We start from the raw sequence: 27,631 nt of genomic DNA, 5'->3' as shown, positions 1-27,631 counted from the left end.
GCAAGACTACAAGAATTCTATCTGCTCCGTTCAGATTTGTATCTGCTTTTCCCAATATATTGGCCTTTCCCACAGATGCTATTAGAACATTGAATTTCATATAGAACTGAGTATTACACGGCCAGCATTTGTTTCTCACTGTTCATTGGGATCTCTGGGATGAGATGGAGAGGTAGAATTTTAAGTAGCTTTTGTTACTGTTTCACATCTAGGGAAAGGCACTGATGGGAAGTGGGCAGAATGAGAGAAAATGTTTTAACAAGCTAAAGGGAATGTTTAATGAAACTGTTCTTCAGCATTATTCAGGAAATGGAGTTTGTTAATTTTTGTGCTCTGGGTGAAAAGACAAAACCTTATTAATAGCGAATTTAAAAGGGAGGAAAAATAATTAATGGAAGTATACTGAAAGCTACTTACAAAATATTGTTTTTTGGTAAAATAGGTCCAAGTTTCAGTACCCTCACAAGTGACACTCACTAGAAAAGCAAATGAAGCTCATTGAAGGCAGTTAGGTTCCAGCCTCCGAGGACTGTTCTGACAAAGGCGCTTCCCTGCAGGAAAGGGAAGCAGAGACATGCTGTGCGCCTAAAACTGAGCTCGTTTGGGTCACTTGTGTTCAATAACCATTTGTTAGTTTAGTTGTGCCTAATTATAAAGAAGAATGGTTATTCTGTTGAGAAAACTGTGTCCAGTTACCATGATGAGAATTAAGTGGAAGTCCTGATAGCTCAGAACTTAGGAGAGTGATGGAGAAAACGTCATCCATGGCCACCCCCGCAAGGGTAAGAAAACCCTAATTTTGAGGACTAGCTCCAGTCTTCCAAACAAAAAAAGATCCCCCAGAAGTGGGGATTTAGGATGTCTGTAGGACTTAGGAGAAACAGGTGCAGAGACATGACTTGTATCTTTTTTATTGTATTTTTTAAATTGGCATTTTAAGTTTTTTCACTTTCCCACTATTAAGTCCTGGTTTTAAGATTAATTATGTCTAAATGAGAATGAACACAGAAGATCTACTAACAACTCAATTCTTAGAACTCTGAAAAAAATGAGAGCTGAATTTTTCCTAGACTACTTTTGCTGCCTTATTTTTTTAGTCCTGAAGTTTAGGTAAGCGATCACTAACACCAGTTAGGACATAACGATTAGTTGAACTTACTTCATGAAAATTCAGAAAAGGATAGAGTAATATGTAACCAACGTAGGCTTATAAAACAGATGAAGATAATACCAGTTATAACAAAATAAAATAACACTGCCGTATTTAATATTTTATTCAATTTTAATATGGTTTCCATTATTAACTTTTAAAACAAAATGATTTCCAGTTTAGAAAACAATGCACTGACCACATAATTCCTTTTTCATTTTATACAGTTATACAAATATTCTAAATACACATTTTGTGTTCAACATGATGGCAAATAAGATTAACTGTACAGTAAATAAGGAAAGAAAATATTTAAGCATATTTAGAAGCAATAGAAATGTCTATACAAAACAAGCAAAAATGGAATAAAACTTTTTATTTTTAAAGTATTGCAACAGGCCCACAGGTTTGTAACAAAAATGTCTTTGCACAGTTCCTCACAATGCCCCATTAATAGCTAAAGCAAGACAGCGGTTTTAGAAAATAATGTTTCAAAATGCTACACATGGTACTATTGTTTGCACAGTTTGATCAGAATAACAACTCTACTCTGAGTCAAGCAAAACCTAGAGGAAATATACCAAACAACTTGAAAATCATTTGTATAAAATTCATTGCACATTTTACTCAGTTGTTTGAAAAGTAAAAAAGTGTATTTACAAAATATTTCGCAGTCAAAATTATAAAGTGAATGGATATCTCTAAGTAACACGTCCTGATACAGACAGTTCAAGGAAAACACACGAATGGTTTTTTTTAAAGAGGTTTTCAGTGCTCCTTCCACAGGGAAGTAAATATGATCTACTCAAATGGATTTACAAGATGTTACACATACTGGAGCAAATTCAACACCGGCATTATAAAACAATGTTAAAAAGGTGAAAGAATGAGGAATTTGTACATTGTAAGAAGTGAGCTATTCAGAGATCAACAAGTACAATTTTTAATTCAGTTAGCATAAAAGTCTTCATAGTCTTCAGATAATAGACAGACAATGAACATACTTGACTCGATGAAAGTTGAAAAAGCACCATGCACGACAGTTTAGTGGTAAACACTGAAAAAAAAATAGCACCTGGAATTCTGTGATATTGAGAATTTAAAACTGGTCTAGTAATTGCCGGAGATATGGTGCCTTGGATAATTCTCTATTTACTCGGGAGAGTTTGAAAAGTACTGGGCAGTTCAGAGAAACACACGGAATATGACGATCAAAGCAACCTGTACAGTTCTTGCATATCTGAAAGTAGAAAAAGAATACATAAAACAATAGGAAAATTTCTATGTGTATGTGTAAACATCAAACTTTTAATCCCTCCTTTCCGACCCACCGCAGATTACTGGTAGACATATGACACATAATACATTATAGAAGTTTCATTAATTATCATCTCTTTAAGGCCTAGGCTACCCTACGTTGAGACATTTCTAAAGGATATTAGAAATAGCCACAAAACAGAGCACAAAATTCCGTAAGGATTAATTTCATCGTCGTCGAGATCAACTTTCGTTTGTAGTATTTATAGTATTAGATTGTTGCAAAAGTAAATGCGGTTTTTGCAACTATTAACCTTTTTAACCACAATTACTTTTGCACCAACCTAATAGAATCCTATTATATGAAGATCCACATAATCAGCTACCCAATTACCTTTCAAAGACTGTCTCTTAAATGAGCTATAAACACTTTTTTCAGTTACTCAGATTTATCTTTTTATATGACAATCATAGCTATTCATTTTATTTCAGAAGAGAAAATGTCAGTAAAAAAAAAAAAAAAAAATCAAAGAATGTGATTTTGAAAGTGGTAGTCTCGACCAGTGGTTCTCAACCCTGGTTATACATAAGCTTAAAAACATACTAATGCCTGAGCCCCATCCCAGACCAATGAATCAGAATCAGGGCACAAGAGCCTAAGAATTTGTACTTTTTAGGACTTCCGGATGGTTCTGATGTGTAAGATCTGATCTGAAGGAAAATAATAAACCATAAAGTAATTTTTAAAGAGAAGCGTTACTTCTTACACAATGATCAGGTTTTCAACAATAGGGTAAAAACTTAAGTCACAAATAGTTTTTTAAAAGATTATGAAACATGAGAAACATCAAAAAATTAAAAAGGATAATAGTGAGGACCCCAGGGGGCAAGAAAACACAGGCAGACGTTTTTTTTACTTGGACAGTGTATCCAAGGGATTTAAAAAAGGAATAGCAAATAGTAGCTACTACTCTAGATTGTTTTCTAAGAGAAATTAAATCTGCTCTGGTTTCTTCTCTGACCCATTTCAAAGAGCTTCTGCTTTAAAGACGTCTCCCAGGGCAGTACATTTTTTTCGTTCGCGCTAGTATCTTCCAACGAATGGAAGGGCATGTTTTTCTGAGCCAATAGTCTGATACTGCCACAAGCAGACTGCTGAGAAACGTGTGCTTCAGAGTGCTCTGCAGACTGCGTATGCTGTTCTTCTATGATGCCTTTCACTAATTAGATCTCTGCCAAGAGACTCAAATCTATTCCCAAATATAGAATTTCTGTATTACAGTTCTCTGTACTGCAGGTGCCAGGACAAACTGATAAATATTTATGCACTCTCTGTGCCGTCTGACAGATAAGGCAGGATGGAATTACTTGGCTCACTAAATTTAACTCAATGTTTAGTTTCAAGGTCCTTTACTGGTGATTTAAACCCTGAGCACTAGAGCTCAATTCTGCTTACATTTAAAAATTTAACCACCACAACCTGGACACTTAGTTTTTAGCTCATAAGGAGGCAGACATTTAAAAAAATATATCTGCTTTAATCTTTATTGATTCTTTCTTTCTGCTATCCTTTGGCTGGCTTTCTTATTTTTTCAAAAGTTTTCAGTCAGATGCTTGATCTACTTATTTTCATTCTTTCACATCCACTATTAAAAGTGTTTGAGGTGATGAATCTTTCTGAGATCTGCCGTGTCTACAATCTTAGAGGTAATGTTTGTTTAATAGGTAGTGTTAGGATTTTCATTCTGTTTTCTGAGCTTATAATTATTACTATCTTTATAGAATTGTATAATAAAATATTTGTAATATTTCTACTTTCTGAAATTTATATTAAGGTTTTCTTTACAGAAATAAGACATGGTCAATTTTTTAACATCCCATAAACACTTGAAAAGAAGGCATATTCTCTAATATTGGGTTTACAGAGTTTGAGATATAATTATAAGATCTACCTTATAATGTTTAGATCTTCCATAACTGTTCTTATTTCTGATCACTTGGTTGGTCTTAGGCTGAGAGAGGTATATCAAAATCTCCTATTACTAATGTTTCTCACCATTTCTCATTACATCTCCTGTAATTTCTGCTTTATGAAAATTCCTACAGATTGTTTCGTGTACAAGAGACACACATTTTAATTCTTCAAAAAAACCACAAAAACTTTAAAGTTAAAAATATCTCTTGAAAGATGAACCCTCCTTATTTATAACCAGAACCACTTCTTTTAAGTTGCATTTTTGTACGAAATAAGACCTAACATTGAAGGAGGGCTCTGGTTAAATTGATGGCACCGACTTACGCAGTGCATATTGCTGAGGGCAGAAGATAGGAAGGTCTGGGAAGACCGCTCTCAGCCTCCGACTTCAGGGGAGCTCTGAGGTCCTGCTCACATCTGTGCTTCGTAATAGAAGCCCACAAGGGAATTTTCTATGAGGGCTCATTGCTGCCATTGGGAGAGCAACCTATAAAATAGAAGCTGGGAATGCCCAGTGACTTCAGTGGTTGTACTGACTAGAACTACAAAACTAGTACGAAGTGGCTAAAAACTGGTTGGTACTCACTCCAGTGACACATTGCTGCTTTAACAGCGGAAGTTTTTAATTCATTTCAGTACATATTCACAGGCCACCAGCACAGGCTGGACTGTGCCAGGCAAAGCCGCCTCAGCCACGAGCAGGGGCAGGGCAGCCCTCATGGGGCCCGCTTGCTGTCTAATGGGGAAGACGGACACTCACACAATCACGTAAAGTAGGAGAGGTTATGGCAGGAGCCCCCGCAGGGAAGGCTCCACCTGGCGTGGGGGGCTAAGCTGATTCCGCTCAGTGATGACCAGTGGGGGCAGAGGAAAGCATTCCAGGCAGAGGGAACAGGGTGTGACGGGCCAGGACATGAGAGAAAGATTGAGTGCATTCACAGACCTACAAAGTTCAGTGCTGTGTGGGTGGAGGGCAGAGTGTGACAGGGAGAAGGGAAGAAACGGTGAGGTAGCAGGTAGGGGCCAGAATAGAGAACTCAGGAAGCATCTAAGGAGCGTGACTATTACCAGAGAGCTGAGGGGAGGAGAGAAGTGCACTAGGATGGTAACAGAAGGGAAGGAGAAAAGAAAGAGTATTTAAGAACTATTTAGGAGATGGAAGAGGAGAGGGAAAAGTCAACTTCTTTCAACAAGTTAGGCTTCTGTGGTTGCATCAAAATATTTGCACCTTTTAGATTCTACCATCCTTTCTGAGCGCTGTTTAAATGTGTTGTAGATGACTGGCTATATTCTCTAAAACTTAAGACTTTTTCTGCCACTACAAACTGTACTAGCGAGAGTAGTGTGGGTGAAATAGTATATACTTACCAGTTCTTAATCACCTTTCTATAATCATTTGAATTCTTAAAAGCCTAGTCTCCTAGAGATGGTCCTCTCCCTGTTCACCTATGTGTCAGCTAAGTTCTCCTACCAAGAGGCTGTGGACAGGTCCTGTGGACTCAAAGCTCCTTTACTTTGAGGACCAGCGGCAGAGCCTGGCCTCCACACACTGGGGGCCGGGTAAGCAGAGGCACTGGCGGGATGATATGTGTGAGGCTGTACAACGTCAGAGCCTGATGGGACGCACGAGAGAGCACCGGGTCACCTCTGCATTCTGATGACACTGAGGCCAAGGGACGTGGCCTGTTATCAAGTGCAGACTAGACCCCTGATGTCCTTATTACCCGCAGGATTCATTTTCCAATAAATCACACTGCCTCTCAGTTATTTGGTTGGCTTTAAAACATTTCAATAACCTTATATACATTGCTCTTTTAAAACAAGACAAAGCAAAATCCACCCCAAAACTGTTCTCTGTACAGTCTGAAAGATGAAAATGTAACTTGAAATATGATGGTATGATATAATCACTCTTCTAAGTAATATACTACTTTATTTTTTAAAAATGTGCTCTGATAATTTAAATTTAATTTTCCAACTTATTTCAAGACATTTCTGTTGTTTATTTCTGCTAGAATTCCTGCGTTTGAAAAATCACCTGTGCATTTTGTATCGGTATCTCAGTTCAGCCACTTATAGCAGTGTAACATGGGGCAAATTACTTAACCCCTTTGTGTTGGTTCACTCATCTGTAAGAGGGTCTAGAACAGTCTCTGTCATACAGTAAGACTCAATCATGTTAACTATTAATTTTCTATCTGGTCTCTTAGAATTGCAAACCTACCAAGTATACTAGCAATTCTCTAGGACAACCATATTTTTACGAGAATGGTAAGCAGATATGGTAGATAGAGCAACTGGTACTTTTCTTTGTTTCTTTTTTAATACTACTTTAAGATATTGTACTTCTAGGTTTTAATAAACATAACATGTACTATTCCATAAAAACAAAAAGTGAGTTATAAGACAGAATCTTTACTCCACGTTTTACACCAATGTCGTATCTCACACCGTGTTTCCCCAAAAATAAGACCTAACCGGAAAAGAAGCCCTAGCATGATTTTTCAGGATGACATCCCCTGAACGTAAGCCCTAATATGTCTTTTAGAGCAAGAATTAATGTAAGACCCGGTATTCTGTTCTATTATGTTCTATTCTATTCTATATTATATAAGACCCAGTCTTATATTATATTATATTATAATAGAATAGAATCCTGGGTCTTATATTATATAAGACCGGGTCTTATTAATTTTTGCTCCAAAAGACGCATTAGAACTGATGGTCCAGCTAGGTCTTATTTTCGGGGAAACAGGGTACACTGCCAGAGCTGACAACATTTCCCTGAAGAATTCGATTGCCTGGGATGGTGGGTGCATCAAACAAGGCCGTACCTTTCCAAGTTGCTCCTGCTTCCGTTCCATCTCTCGGATTTCCTGGTTGAGGATGACGGCGACATGCTGCGGCTGGCTCCGACACTTACTGCAGACGCCGTGCTGAGTCAGGTCGTCACACACAGGACAGTGCAAGGTAGTGAAATACTGTGAAATAGTGCCTTTCCGCCCTTCAGCTTCACTCCGAGAGGAACTGGTGGCTCTCTGGATCTATAAAAACATCAATTCAGAAATAAGTCTGAGCCAGCTTCAGAGCAGAGCTATTCTCATGGCTATTACAGACTTACTAAGACATTATTTCATTCATTCAACATATACTGAGCAGCTACTATGTCAGGCACTGTTCTAGAGAATGGAGCTATGGAAATGAACCAAGTCCTTCCCTGCCCAGAGCTTACATCTTAGTATCCTCAGCTATATTGGTTTTTTTCTTTTTGAAAAAAAGACTGTCTCCTGCTACTGTTTTCTGGTTGAGACACACAGATGTATGAGATCATCCAGAGCAATGGGGATCGGAGGGGACAGTGGAAGAAATCCAGGTTGAGAGTGGATCCTGTTTCAGGCTGCACATGTGAGCCATGGAAACAAGGCAAGTGGAGGGTTAAAAATAACTCAGGCAGTAGGGTACAAAATTCAAGTAAAGTAAACCTGGAGTGTTTTAAATGTAATTGGATATGTGTCACCTATTCTTCATTTGAAGTTAATACTGCTTTCAAAGATCTATCTTCTGGTACTCTCTTTACATGGAAATAACATTATCCTATTATTATTCTACCCTCGGCATATTCTCCTGGTGTCTTATAAATCATTTTGCATGAAAGTCATGAGGTCAGCTTCTTACAAATGCCAGTGGTTTAACCTTCTTGCTAGTGATGAAATGGGAAAGTCACAGCTTTCCGGCATGGAGCCAGGATCCAGCACTACCTGTGCTGCCAGCAGGGGCCGTGTGAGGAACAGCTTCAACTGCAGCTTGCTTGCTGGTTCTTTTCCTTGAGGCCATAAGTGCTTACTGAGAAAGTAACAATAACTTAAGTAGCAACTTTTATCAGTTTGCCTGAATACTATCAGCCTTTCCTAGTCTGAGATAACAGCAAATGAGCGAGCAGATCTAATTCTAAACGGTAGATAAAAACTACCACTGTCCTAGAGTCATGTATCCCAGATTATTACAGAATCACAGATCGTTCCTTCTAATGAGTAAACAAATAGCTAAGATTCCACATTGCATGGTTTACTTTAGTATAATACTAGTTTTTTTAACATTATTTCCTTAGTCTGGTTTCTTCAGGACTGTGTCTAGAAACTACAACCTATACATTTCTTAAACATCCGTTTTGAAGGAATTTTTGCTCTCCATTTATTTTCTATTAGCTGTTTTATTGTGAGTTATTTTGTAGTTAAGTGTTTATCATTGATGTAGCTGTGGGATTTATTTTAATATTCTATAATTTGGCCAATCTGACAGAAGCTGGGAAGGTGTCTGTAGAAAACTTTCTTTTATGGAACCAGAAGAGTGTGGCATCTTTGCCAGGTGAGGATAACAGTGCATGTGCTTTGCCTCTTACAGCACGTAAAAAATTTAGTTCCACTGGAAATTTTAAGTGAGTTCTCTCTATAGTGACACCACAGGTACGACTTAGTAGGCTTACCCTTGGTAATTCGTGATACCAGTTGAAGACATCAATGCCAATAAGTGAGAAAATTCTGGCCAGAGGTGGGAGGATCTGTTTGGTGATGTAGTACGTGGCGTTCAATCTCAGTGTCGGGTCCTGCAGGACTTCCACAGGGCGCCTTACCAGCTGGATAAGTGGTACTCCGGGGGTCCCATAAATGATGACATAAGGCACTCGCTCCCCAACTCGAGGCTCCGAGCGCCGGTCATAAGTGAGCATTTTCCTATTTAAATCCAAATAAAGTACACACTCAAAGACTGTCATGGAAGGCATCTTTCCAGAAAATTAAATGAGAAACAATAAAGAAACCATGAGAAATCTACAAGGGGTATCTTCAAGTTAGTTACAGCTTTTTTGAGAGCTGTATATGCTTCACTTAGTTGGCACCAAGTGGATATGCTGTAAGTGTTTAAAACTTACTCTGTAAATCATTGCTACCTGGAAAACAATATGAGTTGGCAGATATCAACTAGCTAAAAGTGTTTTCTATCCCCTAAGAGTGAGAACTAAAAATCATAAATCTAACAATGAAATGTAAGAAAGTTTAGCTGGTTTGCTTATCTTATTCCAGAATGACACTGAGTCCTTGGGTAGCTCATACTAAGGATCACCTAGTGAATCTGACGTGAGACAAACAAACGAGTCGAGCTCTGTACCAGATTACAACCGCACTGAATTTAAAAAGTAAACCCAGAAGAGAAGTGCCTTTTTCCTCTTCAGAGCTCACAAGTACAGGGCAGCCTCCATGCACCAGCAGGGAGGCTTCATGTGGGCAGTGTCTGTGCCTGGGGGCCGGGCGTCTGTTCAGAACCTCAGACTCCAGCTTTGCTCGGTACTGAGAGTTGTACGCATCGTTACCTTGTAAGTTCAAGGGCTGGCACACAAGCTCCAGGTTTATAAGAGGAACTTCCTCTGTATTCCTTGGCAAAGATAAAATCTTGTATGCTGGCCTTTCCTTCCAGAAGCTTCATACATTGTCGCTGAACATACTGTTTAATTAAACTTATGTCTCTTGTTTCAAATAGCAGTTTTAGAGAACGCTCAAGTATCTTTAAAAGAACAAAAAAGGATATGGTCATAAAGATAAAATATCCCCTGGCATTATCATCATTATTGTTATATTTTCAATTATGTAACTACCGGGTAACTTGCTGATCTACCTAAACAATCTCCTATTTACGAAGATTGGATAATAAAAATTATTGGAAATTGGAAAATATGTTGGAGACTTTATATAGCTTGCTATTTCTAAAAATAGAATATCATGTAGTTTGAAGAAAATGGTATCAGAATGACATGCAGATGAAACATTTGCTATGTGATGAGCAACATGAAACATTTAAGTTTTCAGTTTTCTTAAACAGGCAGAAGCACTGTAGGCACAGTAAGCCAGACATAATTTCATGATTTGTTTTTTATTTACCCTCTTATAGAAAGGGCTGATTCAGGTGGAGAGAAGTTTAAATATCACGAAGCAGTAAAATCAAAATTAGTCTTTTTATAGTGTCAGTATCCTAACTGTGACAGAATTATCTGTGCTGGAAATATTTCTATTAGGAAGTGACCGACATACAGTGGATTTATGGAGTAGATTGAATTTAAGTTAGTTGTAGGTGAAACTTCTGTATTTATTCTGAGTATTGGAACCCATACTTATTTACACAAAAAGTTTGCTAATTTAGCCCAGGTACCATTCTGCCCTCAGAGAAAGAGGAAGAATGCACTGGATGGTTATCTTTTCCAGAAACTACTATTAAATAACATCTCAAATTCACATAACATATATGACATAATATACTGACATATTGACATAATAATCTATTATGCTTTTAAAAATCTCATAAAACTCAGTGTGTAGTGTTTCCTATTTATACCATTTATTTTTGGTTTGTTATAGGACGACTCTGGGCCTGAGTAAAGAAAAAATAAATATATAAAATACTGTGGTTGAGCTCACATTAAAATTACTATGGTTGAGAAGTTTAGGTCATTTGTAGTACCACTGTTCGGAAATTTTCCTAACTTACATTTGATAACCCAAGTAAACTTTCAGTTAATTCAGGATGGATTATATTGCTTATGAAATATCTCTGTTTCTAGTTTCTCTTCTTTACCTGGCTCCCTAGCTTTTGGGTGTTGTCAGACAATAGCATATCATATCATCTCCAGATGATAGGCAGGAAATTCTTATCAAGTTCATGTGTTGCTTTTAGCAAATGTGATAAAAGGGAAGAAGTTAGAAACTAAGGATTAAAATCATATAAGTTGTTTAATTACAAATGAAATTCTCAAAGATCATTTAGTTCCTATTATATATAGTCATATAGGCTACAGCTCCTCCACATAGATGTGTACTTAAGGATTTTCACCAGCTTCTTTAGCCACTTATTTCTTAATGATGAAAACAAGATAGGTAAAACTTACCTTAGAAACAGCAGGGCAGGAATCTCTTCTGACTGTTTCTATTCCTTTTGCATCAAATACTGGGTCCTTTTGATCCAGTGTTTCATACATGTAACCCACATACCTCTTTTTTGTTTGTAAGACACAGGGCAAATATACCTGTGATGAAATTAACAAAATGCCTCTCAATAACCATTTTTTTCCTTACCATGAATATCTTATTTTTATGTCTTTTTCTCCCTTTAACCAAATGCCAATCATAGAAAAATTCTAAATGTGGCTGAGGGCCCAACAAATTCGTGATACAAAACTTAGAAGTGAAAGCATACAAAGTGAGCTGTCTTTACTTCTTCATTACTCACTCCTTTATTGTACTATCAATTTTGCTCCTTCCTCAACTGACTCTTTATAATTAAAAGTCATTAATTATATCTTTTTAAACAATTAAAGAATTACTTTAAGTAACACCTACACAATGTGCAAAATTAAAAAGTTATAAGAGAATATACAATGAAAAGTCCTGGTCCCCCAAGCTCTATTTTCCCCTCCCTGGAGGCATCTTCTGTTATTGATTTCCTGTGTATCCTCCCAGAGATATTCTATGCAAATACATGTACTTAAACACATAATGGCAGCTTACCATATACATCACTCTGCACTTTGTTTACTTCATTTAATAATTTATTGTGGAGAGAGTAGTCCATTATGTGAGGGTATCATAATTTATGTAACCAGTTACCAACTATGGATCATTTAGGATGTTTACAATCTTTTACGATAACAAATAAGTGTTTCAGTGAACAACCTTGCATGGATTAATCCACAGGAAAATTCCTTGAAGTGGAATTCCTAGATCATTGGGTATGTGCTCTCTCCCTTTTTTTGTGTTACCAAATTGTGTTATTTTCCTCTGCCCCCAAGCTTTATCAATAATCACACTAAATATAAATAGTCTAAACATCCCAGTTAAAAGGCAGAAATTATCAGATTGGATCTGATCAAAAAGTGAGGTTCAACTCTAAGCTATCTACTGGAAATCCACTTTAAATATAAGACATTGAAAGGTTAAAAATAAAAAAATGGAAAAAGATACACATGCTAATGCTAATCAAAACAATGCTGCTATAGCTATTATTTGTACCAGAAAAGTAGATTTCAAGACAAGGAATATTATCAAAGATAAAAGTATCAATTCATCAAGAAGTTACACAATCCTAAATGTGTATGCACCTAATAAGAAACTTCAAAATGTTAGAAACTGACAGAACTAAAAGGAGAGGAAAGGCATATCCATGATTATACTTGGAGATTTTAGCACCTCTTTCTTAGAAATTGACAGAAAATCATTAAGAATATAGAAGGCTTCAACATTATCAAGTAAGTGACATTTATAGAGCATTGCACCCAATAACCAGAATACACATGGCTTTTCGAGGTCACATGGGAACATTCACTAAGACATACCATATGCTGGACTAAATAACAAATTTCAATAAACTTAAAAGCACTAAAGTCATACAGAGCATGTTCTTTGACCATAATGAAATTAAATTAGGAGTAATTACAAAAAGATTTCTGGAATATCCTTAAATATTTGGAACTTAACACACTTTTAAATACGTCTAGGTCATTATTGAAGCAAATGATTAATAATGAAAACACAAGTATCAAAATTTGAAGCTAAAGTAGTATTTAGAGGGAATGTTGTATCTTTAAACCTTTTATTAAAAAATATGTTTGTTTGAAATCAGTGATTCAAGCTTCTTAATTAAGAAGTAAGGAAAAGAAAAGAAAACTAAACCCAAAGTACGTATAAGAAAGGAAATAATAAAGAGGGGAAGTTAATGAAATGGTTCTCCAAAAGGTTCAATAAGTGAATAAACCTCTAGCTAGAATGATCAAAAGAGAAAAATTATTAATATCAAAAATGGAAAGAAGGATGTCACTAAAAATGCACAGATATCAAAATCACAATAAAGTATAAATAATTCATGCCAATGAATTTGACAACTTAGGAGAAATGGACAAATTCCTTGACAACCACAAGTTATCAAAACTGACACAAGAAGAAAACTTGAATAATTCAATATGTATTAAAGATGTTTATTTGTAATTAACCCCCCCCCCTAAAATTTCAGGGGACCAGATGGCTTCACTGGTCAATTCTATCAACCATTTAAGAAAGAAATAATTGTACTGATCTTACACAAGTTTTCTTTCTGGAAATAGAAGAGGGAACACTTCCACCTCATTTTATGAGGCCGGCCTTTTTTTTTTTTTTGGTCCCAAAAGCAGACAAAGACAATACAAGGCCAAAAAAAAAAAAAAGAAAACCAACACAGACCAATAGTCATCATGAACATAAGCATCACAAACCTTAACAAATGTCTGCTTTCTTTGAGAAGTTTTGCAGTTTTTACTTTTTATGTTGAGGTGTGTGACCTAGTTGAGGTAAAATTTCCTGTCTGGTGTTATTTTCTAAGCATAGCAGCTCTTCACTTTGCCAGGCGGGCTGAGTGTCCACAGCACCACACACATACTTCTAGGACAGCACTCATTATCACTTTGTTTTCTCATTTTTCTCTCCTCTCTCCCCGATTAGAATGCCCTCTCTTCAGGACAGATACATATCCAAGTCCTCTCTGAATCTCTTCTAGCATAATTCTTGCTTTGGAGTAGGTACACGATAAACATTTGGGAGTCATGTTTGATTCTTTTCCCCCCCTTTATCCTTTCCATCCCAGCGCTCCTAAACCAACCACCTCTAACTCCTGCCCATCCTTCTTTCTCAGCATCTCTTGAATTGTCCTTTATTTTCGTTAGTTCATCTCACTAGTTGAGGCTACACAGGTTACAAAAGGCATCCTGCCTTGAGATTCTCCTCTTCCCAACCCATCTCCTAGATCACCAGGAGGCCAGTCCGCCCCAAAGAGCTCTGCTCAAGTCATGCTCTTGTTTGATAAACTTTCCTGAATGCAGTTTAAACACTTTACCTGGGAATTCAAGATACTCTACAATCTGGTTTTAACTTTATTTTCCCAGACATCTCTCCTGCTACTCCGTATTCCCACATTGTCCTTTTCCAACTCCATATCCTGTTTCTCTTTGGGATAGTCATTCCTAGAACTCAACCATCACGCTGTGAGGAAGAACAAGTAGTCCCAGGGAAAGACTATGTGTAGGTGTTCCAGCCGACAGCCCCAACTGATGTCCCAAAAAGCAGCTAGCGTCAACCCCCAGACATGAGAGTGAGCAAGCTGCAGGTGATTTCAAGCCCTTAGCTGCCAGGTGGGTCACCTCCCCCTCTAAGTTTACTGAGCTGAGGACCCAGACATTATGGAGCAGAGACATGCCACCCCTGTTGCAACCTTTCTAAATTTCTGACCCAAAAAACCTGTCAGAATAATAAAATGGTGATTGTTTTACATCACTACCTTTGGGGTAGTCTGTTACATAGCAGTAGTTAAGTGGAACAATCTTTTCATTTCGTTATATAAAGCCATTACTAAAAAAATTTGAGAAAATTACATAACACTAAGGGAATCCATTTTAAATATAACACTTACTAGACCCATGTACTGTTACTGATTCTGAAAATATATTGAACAAATCAGAAATGTCTAGAAGGTATGTGAATTTGATAAGGGATCATTAGTATTACATTTCTCTTACCTTTTCAAATTTCAGTTTCACTGGTTTTGGATTAGTAGCAGTTACAGCTTCAGCAATTTCCTGACCAATTTTAAAAGACTGCTCCTTAGTAGCTCCTTTCAGTAGCACAAACATACTAGAGGATTGAAAATAGAGCAGGGTAATGAAGAAGTCATTCGTAAGAAAAAAATTTCATCAAGAATAACTTTCCTGGCTAACACTCTGTCCAATACCAAAGAAACCTTCCCTCGCCCCTTACTCTTCCTTATTAAGTTGCTTCCTATCTAAGCTTTCTTGTTTTTGATAAAGGAAAGTGTGATCACTTTCCTTGTGTCCTCATGCTATATCTTGTTACAGCTCTTTAAGACATCTAATATTTCTAGTTTAGTTACACACAGATCAGCTCAGTTATCATAGCTGTCAAGCAGGTCCTCAATCATTCCTAGACATTTACGGATTTGTGTGAAACACAACTGGTCAATCATAAAATAAGACAAAAAGTGAGTATAAAGAAAGAAAAATTTACTTGTGATGTGGGAGGAAATTTCCTTCCAGAACCACCCAACTTAAAAAAGACACACATACATTTTGTAATATATGTTTACTGAAGAACAGTTAGAAAATGCAAAAAGGCACAAAGAAAAACAGCCATCTATATAATCTTACCATTCAGAAAAAAGACAAACCAAACCTTTTGTATATATCTGTAAACCTTTTCTCATTTGGGATCACAGATTGTACTATTTGGTAATTTTCTCCTTTCATTTGGTAACTGTCTCCTTTCATTTAGTGGTATAGTGGGGACACTTTCCGTATCACTTAGTTGTTTCACATTATTTTTACAGTTGTACTGTATTTCAGTGTATAGATATAATTTAACCAAATTATCATTGAAAATTTAGCTTATTAACATTTTTTTGCTTACATTTCACATATAAGAATTTGGCACACCTCTAATTGTGACTTCAGAATAAATTCCTCGAAGTGAAATTTCTTGGTAAAGGGTGTACACTAAAATATTTTAATGTACAATAAAAATATTTTTTGAAAGATACTGTAAAACTGAATTTCAAAAAGGTATTTCTGATGTACAATCTCACCAGCAATATATGCAGGTCAAGAGGAAAAAGAATTTCTAATATGGACAAAATATTCCAATACAAAAAATACTCAAAAATAACTCATAAAACAAAAGTATTGGGCATGTTTTCCTAATATAATCCAGTTAACTTTATAATAGCACTTTACATTTTATGTACCACAATCTGAGACCAACAGAAATAATGATTAATAAATATATTTAACAAAGAGAGATTATAAAATTGATCCTTCACTTATAATTTTAGTAGAAAGACATTAAATAGTGGCACTGGACAACATCTTAAAACATGACTTTAAGATTTTTTGTTTTTAATCTTAGAGCTACATAAACCAAGCTCATATTTCTTAAGTGTTTTTATAGTGTTTTAAAGTCTCATTTGGTTTCTTTGGAAAAGCTCTTTCTCTACCAGTAATGGAGACAGTACTTGTCTTAGACCCTGATATGAAAAGCTTAAGAAAAGGAGTATTTATTCATTATGATTTAGGTTTTTAAAATAAAAATGGTGGGCTGTTCCCACTTTCTTAATCTGAATTAATTTTAACATTCACTAAGGCAAAACAAACAGGCCATAGATAGTCATTTATACCTCTAAGGTAGTCTGTATTTTGAACCCCTTGAAGCTTTTTATACCGTGTTACCCCAAAAATAAGACTGGGTCTTGTATTAATTTTTGCTCCAAAAGACTCATTAGGGCTTATGTTCAGGGGACGTCATCCTGAAAAATCATGCTAGGGCTTATCTTCTGGTTAGGTCTTGTTTTCGGGGAAACATGGTAATGTATGTTTTTTTAGGCCCATCTGATACATATTACACCAACATAGCCTTACTTTTAAAAAATAGGTTATAAAATTTCCTTTTGAAAGATTATTTTTAACAACAGATTTTGGGACCTAGTAAAAAGTGAACTACTCACAGCTTTGGCAACTGTCTTTCAAAAACAGTTTGATTATTTTAAGATGTATATTTAAATTTGACAGCTGCAACTATACGAGGAATTCTTCACATTAAAAACTGTTTCTTTAAACAGACTAGACTCCTGTGTATACAGTTTTTTTACAGATCACGATATACATGTCTCCTGGAGGGTTGCCATGGGAATCCTCACAGTCTGTGGCTCAGGACACATACATTTTCTCCTGAGATCACATCTGGTAAGTCAAGACCTGTGCTAACTCTGATCATGAGATCCTAAGAACTGGAAAGGACAGAGGCAGAACTCTTGTTTTTAGGTCAGATCACCCTGAAGCCATTCCAAACATTGAAATGAGTATCTGAAGAGATGCAAAAAGACAACTGTAAAATAGAAGGTTTATTACCTGTCAGTATCACCATATACAACCCTTGCACCCCATTTCTTGGTATCATTCACCAGTTTAATAGCTCGTTCCAAAGTCTCTCTGGCTTTGTGAACAATACTGTCACCAACCTGTTGGTACAAACACATTGGAAATAATGTTTTAACATAGCTGAGTAAAGTTAATAGACTTTAACATATAATACTTAATTTTAATTACTGAATATTTCTAAAAATGAAACAAAGAACATAAAAAAACAAAAGTAGTCATCACTGTCGTCATTCTATAAGTCCTCAAGAAGAAAATGAGACAGATGAGGAATTTAAAAGGAACCCATCAATATAGAGACTTGCCTGTAAGCGTCTCAGTAAGTACAATGGACTGCACTTTCTACAAGGACTTTCCTATATGCCTTTGTATCCAATTAGGCAGGAAATTACTATGTGTATATGCATAAGTATGTGTATCTTTCAAAATTTTGTTGGAATGTTGATAATTTCTTTCAGTATCATTAGAGGTGATACTGACCTGAAATTTTAGTGATTGGTTATACATAATTTTTACTAAATTATACTAAAAAACAAAGAAAAGTATAGAATTATATGATGGAAAAATATATTACAAGTGTTCAATTTAAGTCAAGTAGGCAGATCTATGTCTAACAAGGGTTCTTTTATTGGTGAGTGGGGAGTTTAACAATGATTGTGGCAAAAATGACAAAACAAAAAGATGGTAGGGCTTGACAAAACTATGAGAAACAAGCTAATTATGTTTCATAGTTAAGTAAATTAAGTAACACTGCTGCTTCATTTATTAAACTTGTTAAAGCTAAGACTTGGGGTAAATTGCCCTTTAGCACAAATGGAGCATTCTTTTTAAAATTTTAAAATAAGAATTATGTACTTTTTCTTTCATGTTAAGGAGCAAACAGTAGTTATAATGATCCTTCTCCTTTTACTGTAAATTTGAATTACGTGAACTAAATGTAGGATTAAATACTATTTAAAAGGCTGTTTAAAGTTGCTTTACAAAGAAAATATTAGGTGTATGAACAAAGGCATAAACTAAAAAATCTTATAGCAGAAACTTAATTTGGCTTTTAAATTAAGATCATGAATTCTGTTGAAAACTTTAGTGCATCAGTAAAATTTGAGAATGTGAACTATAACCTAATACATTAAAAAAATCATGTTATCTAATTGAAATCCAACTTTTAATAAATGTTTAATCTGTCATCTGTTCCCACTTTCAAACAAGATAAACTTTAAAATATGTGATGGCCAATAAGCTGCACGAGTGAGCCATCCAGTGGCAGAGCCGAATGTGCTTTTGAGACACATGCACACATTGATCCTAAATGCCTGTCTCCTGCTGCCCCCTCTGACTCACGGGGACACCTGGGAGTCAGAACCCTGCAGCTACCCCTGAGGACATGCAGTGGGAAGGATTCAGGGGCGTGAGGGTGAGGGGGAAGCGGGAAAGAGTGGCAAGTAAGTTAAAATTGATTCTGATACCTTGTGCCATGGTTTCTAATTTGAAAAACCATCATTCCATTAAAGGAATAAGAGATTGGATATAAAAAGAGGAAAATAATTGGTTTCACAATTTAAGCAATGGCTGGGATCCTGAAAAGTCATAATAAGAAAAATATTAAAGTAAAAATTCTCTGAAAAGAAACAGTGTTGGCAAGGATGTGGAGACAAGGGAAGCCTTGTGTCTAGTCTGGATCTTTCACTTCACGTAAACTTTAGAATCAGTTTGTTAATATCCATAAAAAACAAGTTGCTGGGATTTTGACTGGGTTTGAATTGAATCTATAGATCAAGTGACATCTTGACAATATTGAGTCTTTTTACCCATCAAAATGGGACATCTTTTCATTTATTTAGTAGTTCTTTGATTTCTTTTATCAGAGTTTTGTAGTTTTCCTCATATAAATCTTATACATATTCTGTTTGATTTATACCAAAGTATTTCATTTTGAGGGGTGTTAATATAAATGGTACTGTGTTTTTAATTTCAAATTCTACTTGTTCATTGCTGGTATATAGGAAAGTGCTTGACCTTTGTGTACAGCAGTCGCCCCTCATCTGCGAGGATATGCTCCAAGAACCCCAGTGGATGCCTGAAATCATGGATAGTACTGAATGCTATATATACTATGTTTTTTCCATACATACATACCTATGATAAAGTTTAATTTATAAATTAGGCACAGTAAGAGATTAAGAACAATAATAATAGAACAATTATAATATACTGTAATGAAAGTTATATGAATATGGTCTCTCAAAATCTTATTGTACTGTACTCACCCTTCTTAGGGCGGTACAATGCCTATGTGATGAGATGAAGTGAGATGGACAGAAACACTGTGACGTAGTGTTAGTAACCCTTCTGATGATGGTGGTTACTTGAACACAGGCACTGTGCTACTATGACAGTTCATTGATAACTGAGATGGCTACTGAGTGACTAGCCCAGAGGGTACCATACACACAGTGGATACACGGGATAAAGGGATGATGCACGTCCCAGCTGTGGGGGCGGTGAGCGGTACAGTGTCCTGCTACTCAGAATGTTCGCAATTGAAAACTTATCAATTGTTTATTTCCGGAATTTTCAATTTAGTATTTTTGGACTGTGGTTGACGGTGGGTATCTGAAACCATAGAAAGTGAAAACTGGATAATGGGGGAGTACTGTATTAACCTTGTATCCTGAAACCCTGCTATAATGGCTTATTAGTTTCAGGAGGTTTTTTGTCAATCCTTTTAGATTTTCTACACAGAGGTTATTTCATCTATAAACAAAGACAGTTTTATCTCTTCCCTCCCAATCTGTATGCCTTTTATTTCCTTGACTTCTCTTACTGCATTAGCTAGGACCTCCAGAATGATGCTGACAAGCAGTGGTGAAAGGGGACATCTTTGCCTGGTTCCCGATCTTAGTGGGAAAGCTTCAAGTTTTTCATGAAGTGTGATGTTAGCTGTAGGTTTTTTTGTGAATGTTCTTTACCAAGCTGAGGAAACTCCCCTCCATTCCTAGTTTACTCAGAGTTTTTATCATGAATAGGTATTGGATACTATCATATGCTTTTTCTGCATCTATTGATACGATCATTGAATTTTTCTGACTTAGCCTGTATGTGAAGTAGTGGATCTCATTAACTGATTTTTGAATGTTGAATTAGCCTTGCATACCTGGGATAAATCCTACTTGGCTATAGTGTATAACTGTTTTTATACATTGTTGGATTCGATTTGCTAATACTTGTTGAGGTTTTTTGCATCTCTGTGAGAGATATTGGTTTAGATTTTGTTTTGTTTTTCTTGGTATTAGTGTAACTAATGCTGGCCTCATTGAATGAGTTAGGAGTATTCCCTCTGCTTGTATCTATGAAAGAGATTGTAGAGAATTAGTATAATTTCTTTAAAAAATGTTTAGTAGAATTCACCAGTGAACCCATCTGGGTCAGGTACTTTCTGTTTGGAAAGTTATTAATTATTGATTCAATTTCTTTAATAGATACAGATCTATTCAGATTGTCTATTTCTTCTTGTGAGTTCAGGGTGATTGTCTTTCAAGTAATTGGTCCGTTTCATCTAGGTTATCAAATTTGTGTTCATAGTCCTCTTTTATTATCCTTTTAATGTCCATTAAAATGTCCAGGGAACTGAAGTGATGTTCTCTCTTTTATTTCTGATATTAGCAATATGTGTTCTCTTTTTTTCTTGGTGAAGCTGGCTAGAGGTTTATCAATTTTATTGCTCTTATCCAAGAACTAGCTTTTGGGTTGATTTCCTCAATTGATTTCTTGTTTTTAATTCCATTGGTTTCTGCTGTCACTTTTATTATTTCTTTTCTTCCGCTTACTTTGTATGTAATTTGCTCTTCTTTTTTTAGTAGTTTCCTAAGTTGGAAGCTTACATGACTACTTTTAGATCTTTTTTTCTAATATATGCATTCAATACTATAAATTTCCTTCTAAGCATTGCTTTCACTGTTTCCCACAAATTGTGATAAGTTGTATTTTCATTTAGTTCAGAAGTTAGATTGATTGATAGATTTTTAAAGGAGGGCACAGCTCACAGTAGCCCATGTGGGGATCGAACCGGCAACCTTGGTGTTACCAGCACCACGCTCCAACCAACTAACTAACCTGCCACCCCTAGTTCAGAAGATTTTTAAATTTATTTTCAAATTTCTTCTTCAACCCATGTGTTATTTATAAGTGTGTTGCTTAATCTCTAAGCATTTTGGTTTTTTCCAGCTCTGTTATTGATTTCTAGTTTAATTCTATTGTTATCTGAGAGTAGACACTGTAGAATTTATATTCTTTTAAATTTGTTAAGGTATGCTTGATGGCCCAGAATGTTGTCCATCTTGGTGCACATTCCATGCAAATTTGAGAAGAATATGTATTTTGCAAATGTTGAGTGAAGTAGTCTATAAACGTCCTTACATCCAGTTGACTGATTGTGTTGTTGAATTCAACTATAACCTTACTGATTTTCTTTATTGGTTTTTATTTGTTGCCCTTGTTTTTTGTTCCATTTTTGTTTTCTACTCTTTTTCTGCCTTGTGTTTGGTTTTTCCTGTTTTATGATTCCATTTTCTCTTTTTTACATATCAATTCTATTTCTTTTTTTTACTTTTTATAATGGTTGCCTTAGAATATATATCCAAAAATTGTGCCAAAAAATGTATATACATGCTTTGTATTCATCTTTTGTTATCGGTACATATTGAGCATTACAATTTTAATACAGTTTTTTCCTTACTTAAAATGTATATACATTTTTTTGGCACCCTCTGTATTTACTTCCCATATACCACTTTCAAATACCACTATACCACTTTCTGGGTAATGCGAGTACTTTATAATGAAATTATCCTAGTTACTCCCTCTCATCCCTTGTATCATTTCTTTCATTCTACTTATATATAAGCATACATATATTCATAAACATACATAATATCTAATACATTGTTGCTATTATTTTGAATAAACTTATCTGTTAAATTAAGAATAAGAAAAATAAGTGTTTATTTTACCTTCACTTATTCCTTCTCTGATACTCTTCCATTCTATACGTAGATCTCAATTTCCTTCTCTCTAAAGAGCTTCTTAATATTTCTTGCGAGGCAGATCAATAAATTCCCTCAACTTTTTTTTGTCTGAGAAATTCTTTCTCCTTCACTTTTTTTTTAAAAAAACTTTTATTTATTTTAAGTGTGTTTTTCCAGGACCCATCAAGTCAAGCAGTTGTTCCAATCTAGTTGTGGAGGGCACAGTTCACATTGGCCCACGTGGGGATTGAACCGGCAACCTTGTTGTTAAGAGCACCACGCTCTAACCAACTGAGCTAACCGGCTGCCCTCTCCTTCACTTTCGAACGATAATTTTGCAGGGTACAGAATTTTAGGTTGGAGAATTTTTTTCCTCTCAACACTAAATATTTAACTCCATTTTCTTCTTGCTTACATGGTTTCCAAGGAAAAGTTGAATGTAATTCATATTTTTATTGCTCTACAAGTAAGGTGTTTTTATCTTCTGGCTTCTTTAAGGATTTTAAATCAATTTTAATAAATATAATTTTGGTGTCTAACGTTAATTTGAGGACATTCTGTCAATAGTTTCAAATTTATTTCTTCTGTTCCTTTCTTTCTTCTCATTCTGGAATTCCTATTACATGTATGTTACACTTTCTCTAATTGTCCCACAGCTTTAGGATATTGTTTTTTGTCTTTTTTTCATCTTTATTTTTTAGTTTTGGGAGTTTCTATTGTGATTTCCTTGAGGTCAGATATTCTTTTCTCAGTCATGTCCAGTATAAATATGCCCATCAAAGGAAGTCTTTATTTCTGCTAGTGTTTTTTATCTCTAGTATTTTGTTTTGGTTCTTAAGAGTTTCCATCTTTCTGCTTACATTGTCCATCTGTTCTTGCATGCTGTCTACTTTATCCATTAGAGCTCTTGTCCTAATCACAGTTGTTTTAAATTCATAGTCTGATAATTTCAACATCCCTGCCATATGAGAGTCTGGTTCTGACGCTTGCTCTGTCTCTTCAAACTGTGCCTTTTGGCTTTTAGTAGGTCTTGTCATTTTGTTTATACCTGTGCACGATGCATTGGGTAAAAGGAACTGCTTGCTATAAGTGGCCAGTGGGAAATGTGGTGGTGAGGTGTGGAGAGGAGAAGTGTTCCATAGTCCCATGAGTCCGTCTCAGTCTTTCAGTGAGTCGTACTTCTGGACTGTAGACTTCATGTGCTTCTCAGTTTTTTCCCCCTTTTGGTGGGACAGGATGGCTAGAGTGGAGTGGAGTCTTTCCCTTCCTCTACGTGGAAGACTAGAGCAGTTGGAGTCAGGTATTTCCTTTCCCCACGTTAATTAGGCTGATACAATTCCAGCAGGTCAGGTTCTGGTTAAACAGTTTCTCCTGAGGGCAGATCTTGTTAAGAAGAAGAGAATGCTCTGGCATGTTTCAAAATGATTTCTTTCCCCTCCCAGTGCCAGAAACACAAGGGAATCTTTCTCCAATTCCAGTTCTCACTGTTGAGAATATGGTTGAGCTCTTAGAGGCAAAATTCACAAAAGTGTGGGGGGCCTCGATGACTGGGTCCTCTGGAGTTTCTCTCTCAGCCTTGTTCATGGTGAGCCTCCAGCAATTCATCATGTATAGTTTGGGTTTCTCTACCTTGGCATTGGTTCCTGTGGTAGTTTGTGCTCTAGTAAGCTGTGATTTCTTTATCATTCATTTGTTGGTCTCTTCAATTTCAGGGGCAGCATTTTGCCCTGTGCCCTCATTTCTCTGATGGATCTAAGAAGAGCTGTTGACTTTTCAGTTTGTTGTAGCTTTTCACTTGTGAGGACAGAGTGGTGACTTCTAGCTTCTTACATGCTGGACCTGAAACTGGAGTCCCTTGCACAGGTTTTTGGAGTTCACTTTGCCTACTGTGAGCTGTGTGGGGACTTTATTCTTCCACTGCTTTTTCGTTGTTGAACTACTACAGCTATGGTGTACCACATGTTCTGGCCTTCATTTGACATGAAAAGATCATCAACAAAACAAACTTGCTTTGTTCTTTCCTCAATCACTAGTAAGTTATTTTATTTTTGTTTCATTATATTGTATTCATGTCAAATTAACACACTAATTTAGTAAATAACAAGAAATTACTCTTATTCTATGAAAAGTATCTTTCAATTGCAACTACCACTACAAAAGAAAGGTTTGCGTTATATCTACTGGTACACTAGTAAATATGCAATGATTGTTGTTCATTCTGACATTTGGAGAAGCAACCCAACTATCATCCGATCTCTATCAATACATTAAAAAGAATTATTTAGTACCAAGGTTGTTGTAAACATTGCTATAAATGTGGCACTGAAATTTCATGCTAATAGTTGGTTACAATATGGTCATCCAGATTTCTAAAGTTATCATTGAAATGAAGATACAAAGAGTCTTCATTGAGCAAACCCACAAATGCCTAAGAGTATGCATGTATATAAGACCTGGTTTGAGAAAAACTGATCATATGCCATGGACATGAACGCTTTCATAACAAACAAACTGCTTTAATAAAAAGGTACTCATTTAATGCTGGCTTTAGTCTCTTTTGAAAGAATGACAGAACTGTATCACTTACCTCAATGCATGGCATTCTCCCAGAAAAATTAGCAGCTGTATAGCCAAATGTGACATTTGCTATAAGTTTAAGTCCTAGCTGACGTGCATCGAGCATTCGTGAAAGGGCTCTGTCTTGCTTGTAAGCCTTCATTGACTGCTTCACCATGAGTCTAGTCTTCAAAATTTCTTCGAGCATCCGTGGTAGCACACCCTTTCTGACTGAAGGCTATCATAAAGGGAAAAAAAATGTTTAAGATCTCTCAAACATTACAGATTTAGATAATTAAGAAGGAAACACAAAGTATAACAATGGCCAACTGTCATGAATTGAAACATACTAAAAATAGAGTGGCCATCAATACAAAATCATCACATTTTCTTTCTTTTGAAGAGGACTTTTCTCCTAAAAGATTCCTGTAATGTTTATAAATCTAATGAAGCACTATTTTGTGAGTTCAAAGACCTCCAGGGAGGAGGATGTCAACTAGTGCATAAGAGACCATACAATACGTTCAGAGGGAAATTTTGTTCGAAACTTTGATCCAAACCCCCACTTTTTCAGAAAGGCACATGGGATTTGTATCATTCATAACAAACCTCAGTTTTTAAAGACCTCATCCTAATGACCCCAGTAATCTGCATGGAACTCCATTTATCTACCTTGGAAGAATGATGAGCTGGGTTGACTCTGCTGACATTCAAACCTGCAGTTCCAGGAACTCTAGGTATTTCAAATCTGATGCTTAGACCACTAAGCCATCCCCTCCGGCCTATATTTATTAGCAATCTGGAAGAGGGGATGAATAGTGAGGTGATAAAATTTGTTGATGCCAAAAAAAAAATCATTTGTATTAATCAAGACTAGGGAGAATTTATGAGAACTCCAGTAGGAATGAAAACCACAAAACAGTATTAACTTTGAAGATGATTCACAGACACGTGCAAAGTAATAGTGCATGTCAGACTGAACAATTAAAAACTCAGGTACAGGATAGTCACACTCCTGAATATTTAAAAAAAAATCTTATTTTTATTAAACAACTATTGGGTCAAAATGTAGATGCAAGTTTTAAAAATGCTGGCTGTTGAAGGGAATATAATAAACTGCTAGATATGTTACAATGAAAACGTATTCTAACCTCTAATTCATTCTGCGTACCTTCTGAAGAAGCCATAATGTTTATGTTAGGATATAATATATGTTATAATGGGAAGACATACTATTTCCCCAAAAGGACTATATCATGAACTCTCTGGTAAAAATTTTCCTCATATCTACATGGCTACTATTAGCCAAACAGCATCCTCTTATTGGTGAAGAATGCTGCAACTTTTGCTAAGTATACCAGAATGAATCTGAGGGCTAGTAAGGTCCCTGCTGTCATCAACCAACCTGCTGTCCCATGGTTCTAGTACAGACTCATTGCTAAACTAGAAAAGAAGGAATGAAGTTGGCATATGAGAGGTAATGTAATTTTCTCCTAGATCTCTCCTTTTTGTCTATTCATTTATGTGGCTATCCTCAATCTCTTTTGAGGGGAGATAAGGTAGAGTGAAAAAGAGATCCTATTATGAATTTGGATATCTTCTTTAAAATGCAATTAATAAGTAAGAGTATCATTATTTCTGATAGTCTTAATTCAATTTAAAATAATGTAGAATATTTAGAGTTTACACATTAAAGCAATTTACATCTTTATAAGTTAACATATTATCATCAAATAGCTATTTAAGCCTGCCAGATTCTAATAGAAGGCAGAAGGTATATGTGTACATTATTTCTTTCAATATTTCATTAAAAACTAAAATCTAGCAAGTAAAAGATTTTAAACCTAAATTCATGTAAAACAAGATGACTGATTTTTTTGATTTTTTTCTTAGAAGATTCCTATATCCTGGACTTTTTGAGATAATATATTCAAGCAAACTTAATATTTTTTCTCCTGTATTATAGGCCAACGACATCTAAACCATTAGTTCTCCATAAGCCACAGTTGATACCTTTCATTTACAAGAGAGTATTACCTTGACAAAAGCTATTCCATTGGGGGACACTGTGATATCATGCCTAATTTGGTAAAGTAAATCTGGAGGTACTCTTAGAGAGGTACAGCCAAATTTGAACTCATCATACCTGTTAAGAAAGAAAACATTAAATACTTCCTCAAATCACACAAAAGAGACTCTAAGCAATTTCAGAATCTAATTCCATTAGAAATTCATTTTCAAACATCTACACATGAATTCGTGTACTTAGTAATATGTTTATTTGTCTCATTACCAAAAAGCAGTTCTTTAAATATCCACAATTTGTTAAAATGAGTATTTCTTAAATGGCACTACCCTAAAATTTATGGGTAAAAAAATCTGTGTCGAAATGCCAAATTTTAGCTCAACACACGATTACCTTAAACTAAGTTCCTTAAAGAAAGCCTTAAATAAAAAGATTGTAAGTAACTTTCTAAATTTCTGTTCTTAATAAAAAGAATTACCAATACAATTTCTACAAATGCTTTCTATGAAGGAGTGAGTATAGTCTAGATAAAACTGTAACGCTTGGTTTTAAATACATAAAAATCATTATTGAGGAAGACTGTATTTCTTATGAGAAAAATACCTACTCCTTTGAGTATTTAAAATGTTTTTCTCAT

General features: G+C 35.7%; 1 protein-coding gene across 4 annotated transcripts in view; it reads right to left on the bottom strand.

Moving 5' to 3' along the window:
* Nucleotides 1-1,256: 1,256 nt before the first annotated feature.
* REV3L (REV3 like, DNA directed polymerase zeta catalytic subunit) overlaps nt 1,257-27,631 on the bottom strand; it is a 152,785-nt gene continuing 126,410 nt past the window's right edge. For all 4 annotated transcript variants that reach the window (XM_019734940.3, XM_019734942.3, XM_088795507.1 and 1 more), the window contains 9 exons: nt 27,006-27,114; nt 25,000-25,206; nt 17,362-17,471; nt 14,965-15,079; nt 11,314-11,451; nt 9,748-9,938; nt 8,866-9,112; nt 7,217-7,426; nt 1,257-2,390 (listed from right to left, as the gene is read on the bottom strand). In XM_019734940.3, the coding sequence (XP_019590499.3) occupies nt 2,250-2,390; nt 7,217-7,426; nt 8,866-9,112; nt 9,748-9,938; nt 11,314-11,451; nt 14,965-15,079; nt 17,362-17,471; nt 25,000-25,206; nt 27,006-27,114 (1,468 nt within the window). In that variant the 3' untranslated portion in view covers nt 1,257-2,249. The remainder of the gene's footprint in view (nt 2,391-7,216; nt 7,427-8,865; nt 9,113-9,747; nt 9,939-11,313; nt 11,452-14,964; nt 15,080-17,361; nt 17,472-24,999; nt 25,207-27,005; nt 27,115-27,631) is intronic.

This window comes from Rhinolophus sinicus, chromosome 2, assembly GCF_057876585.1.
Source record: "Rhinolophus sinicus isolate RSI-liver-muscle chromosome 2, RSI-T2T, whole genome shotgun sequence".
Classification (NCBI taxonomy): Eukaryota; Metazoa; Chordata; class Mammalia; order Chiroptera; family Rhinolophidae; genus Rhinolophus; species Rhinolophus sinicus.
Note: the sequence above shows the minus strand (reverse complement) of the source record. Positions and strands in the feature narration are given on the sequence as shown.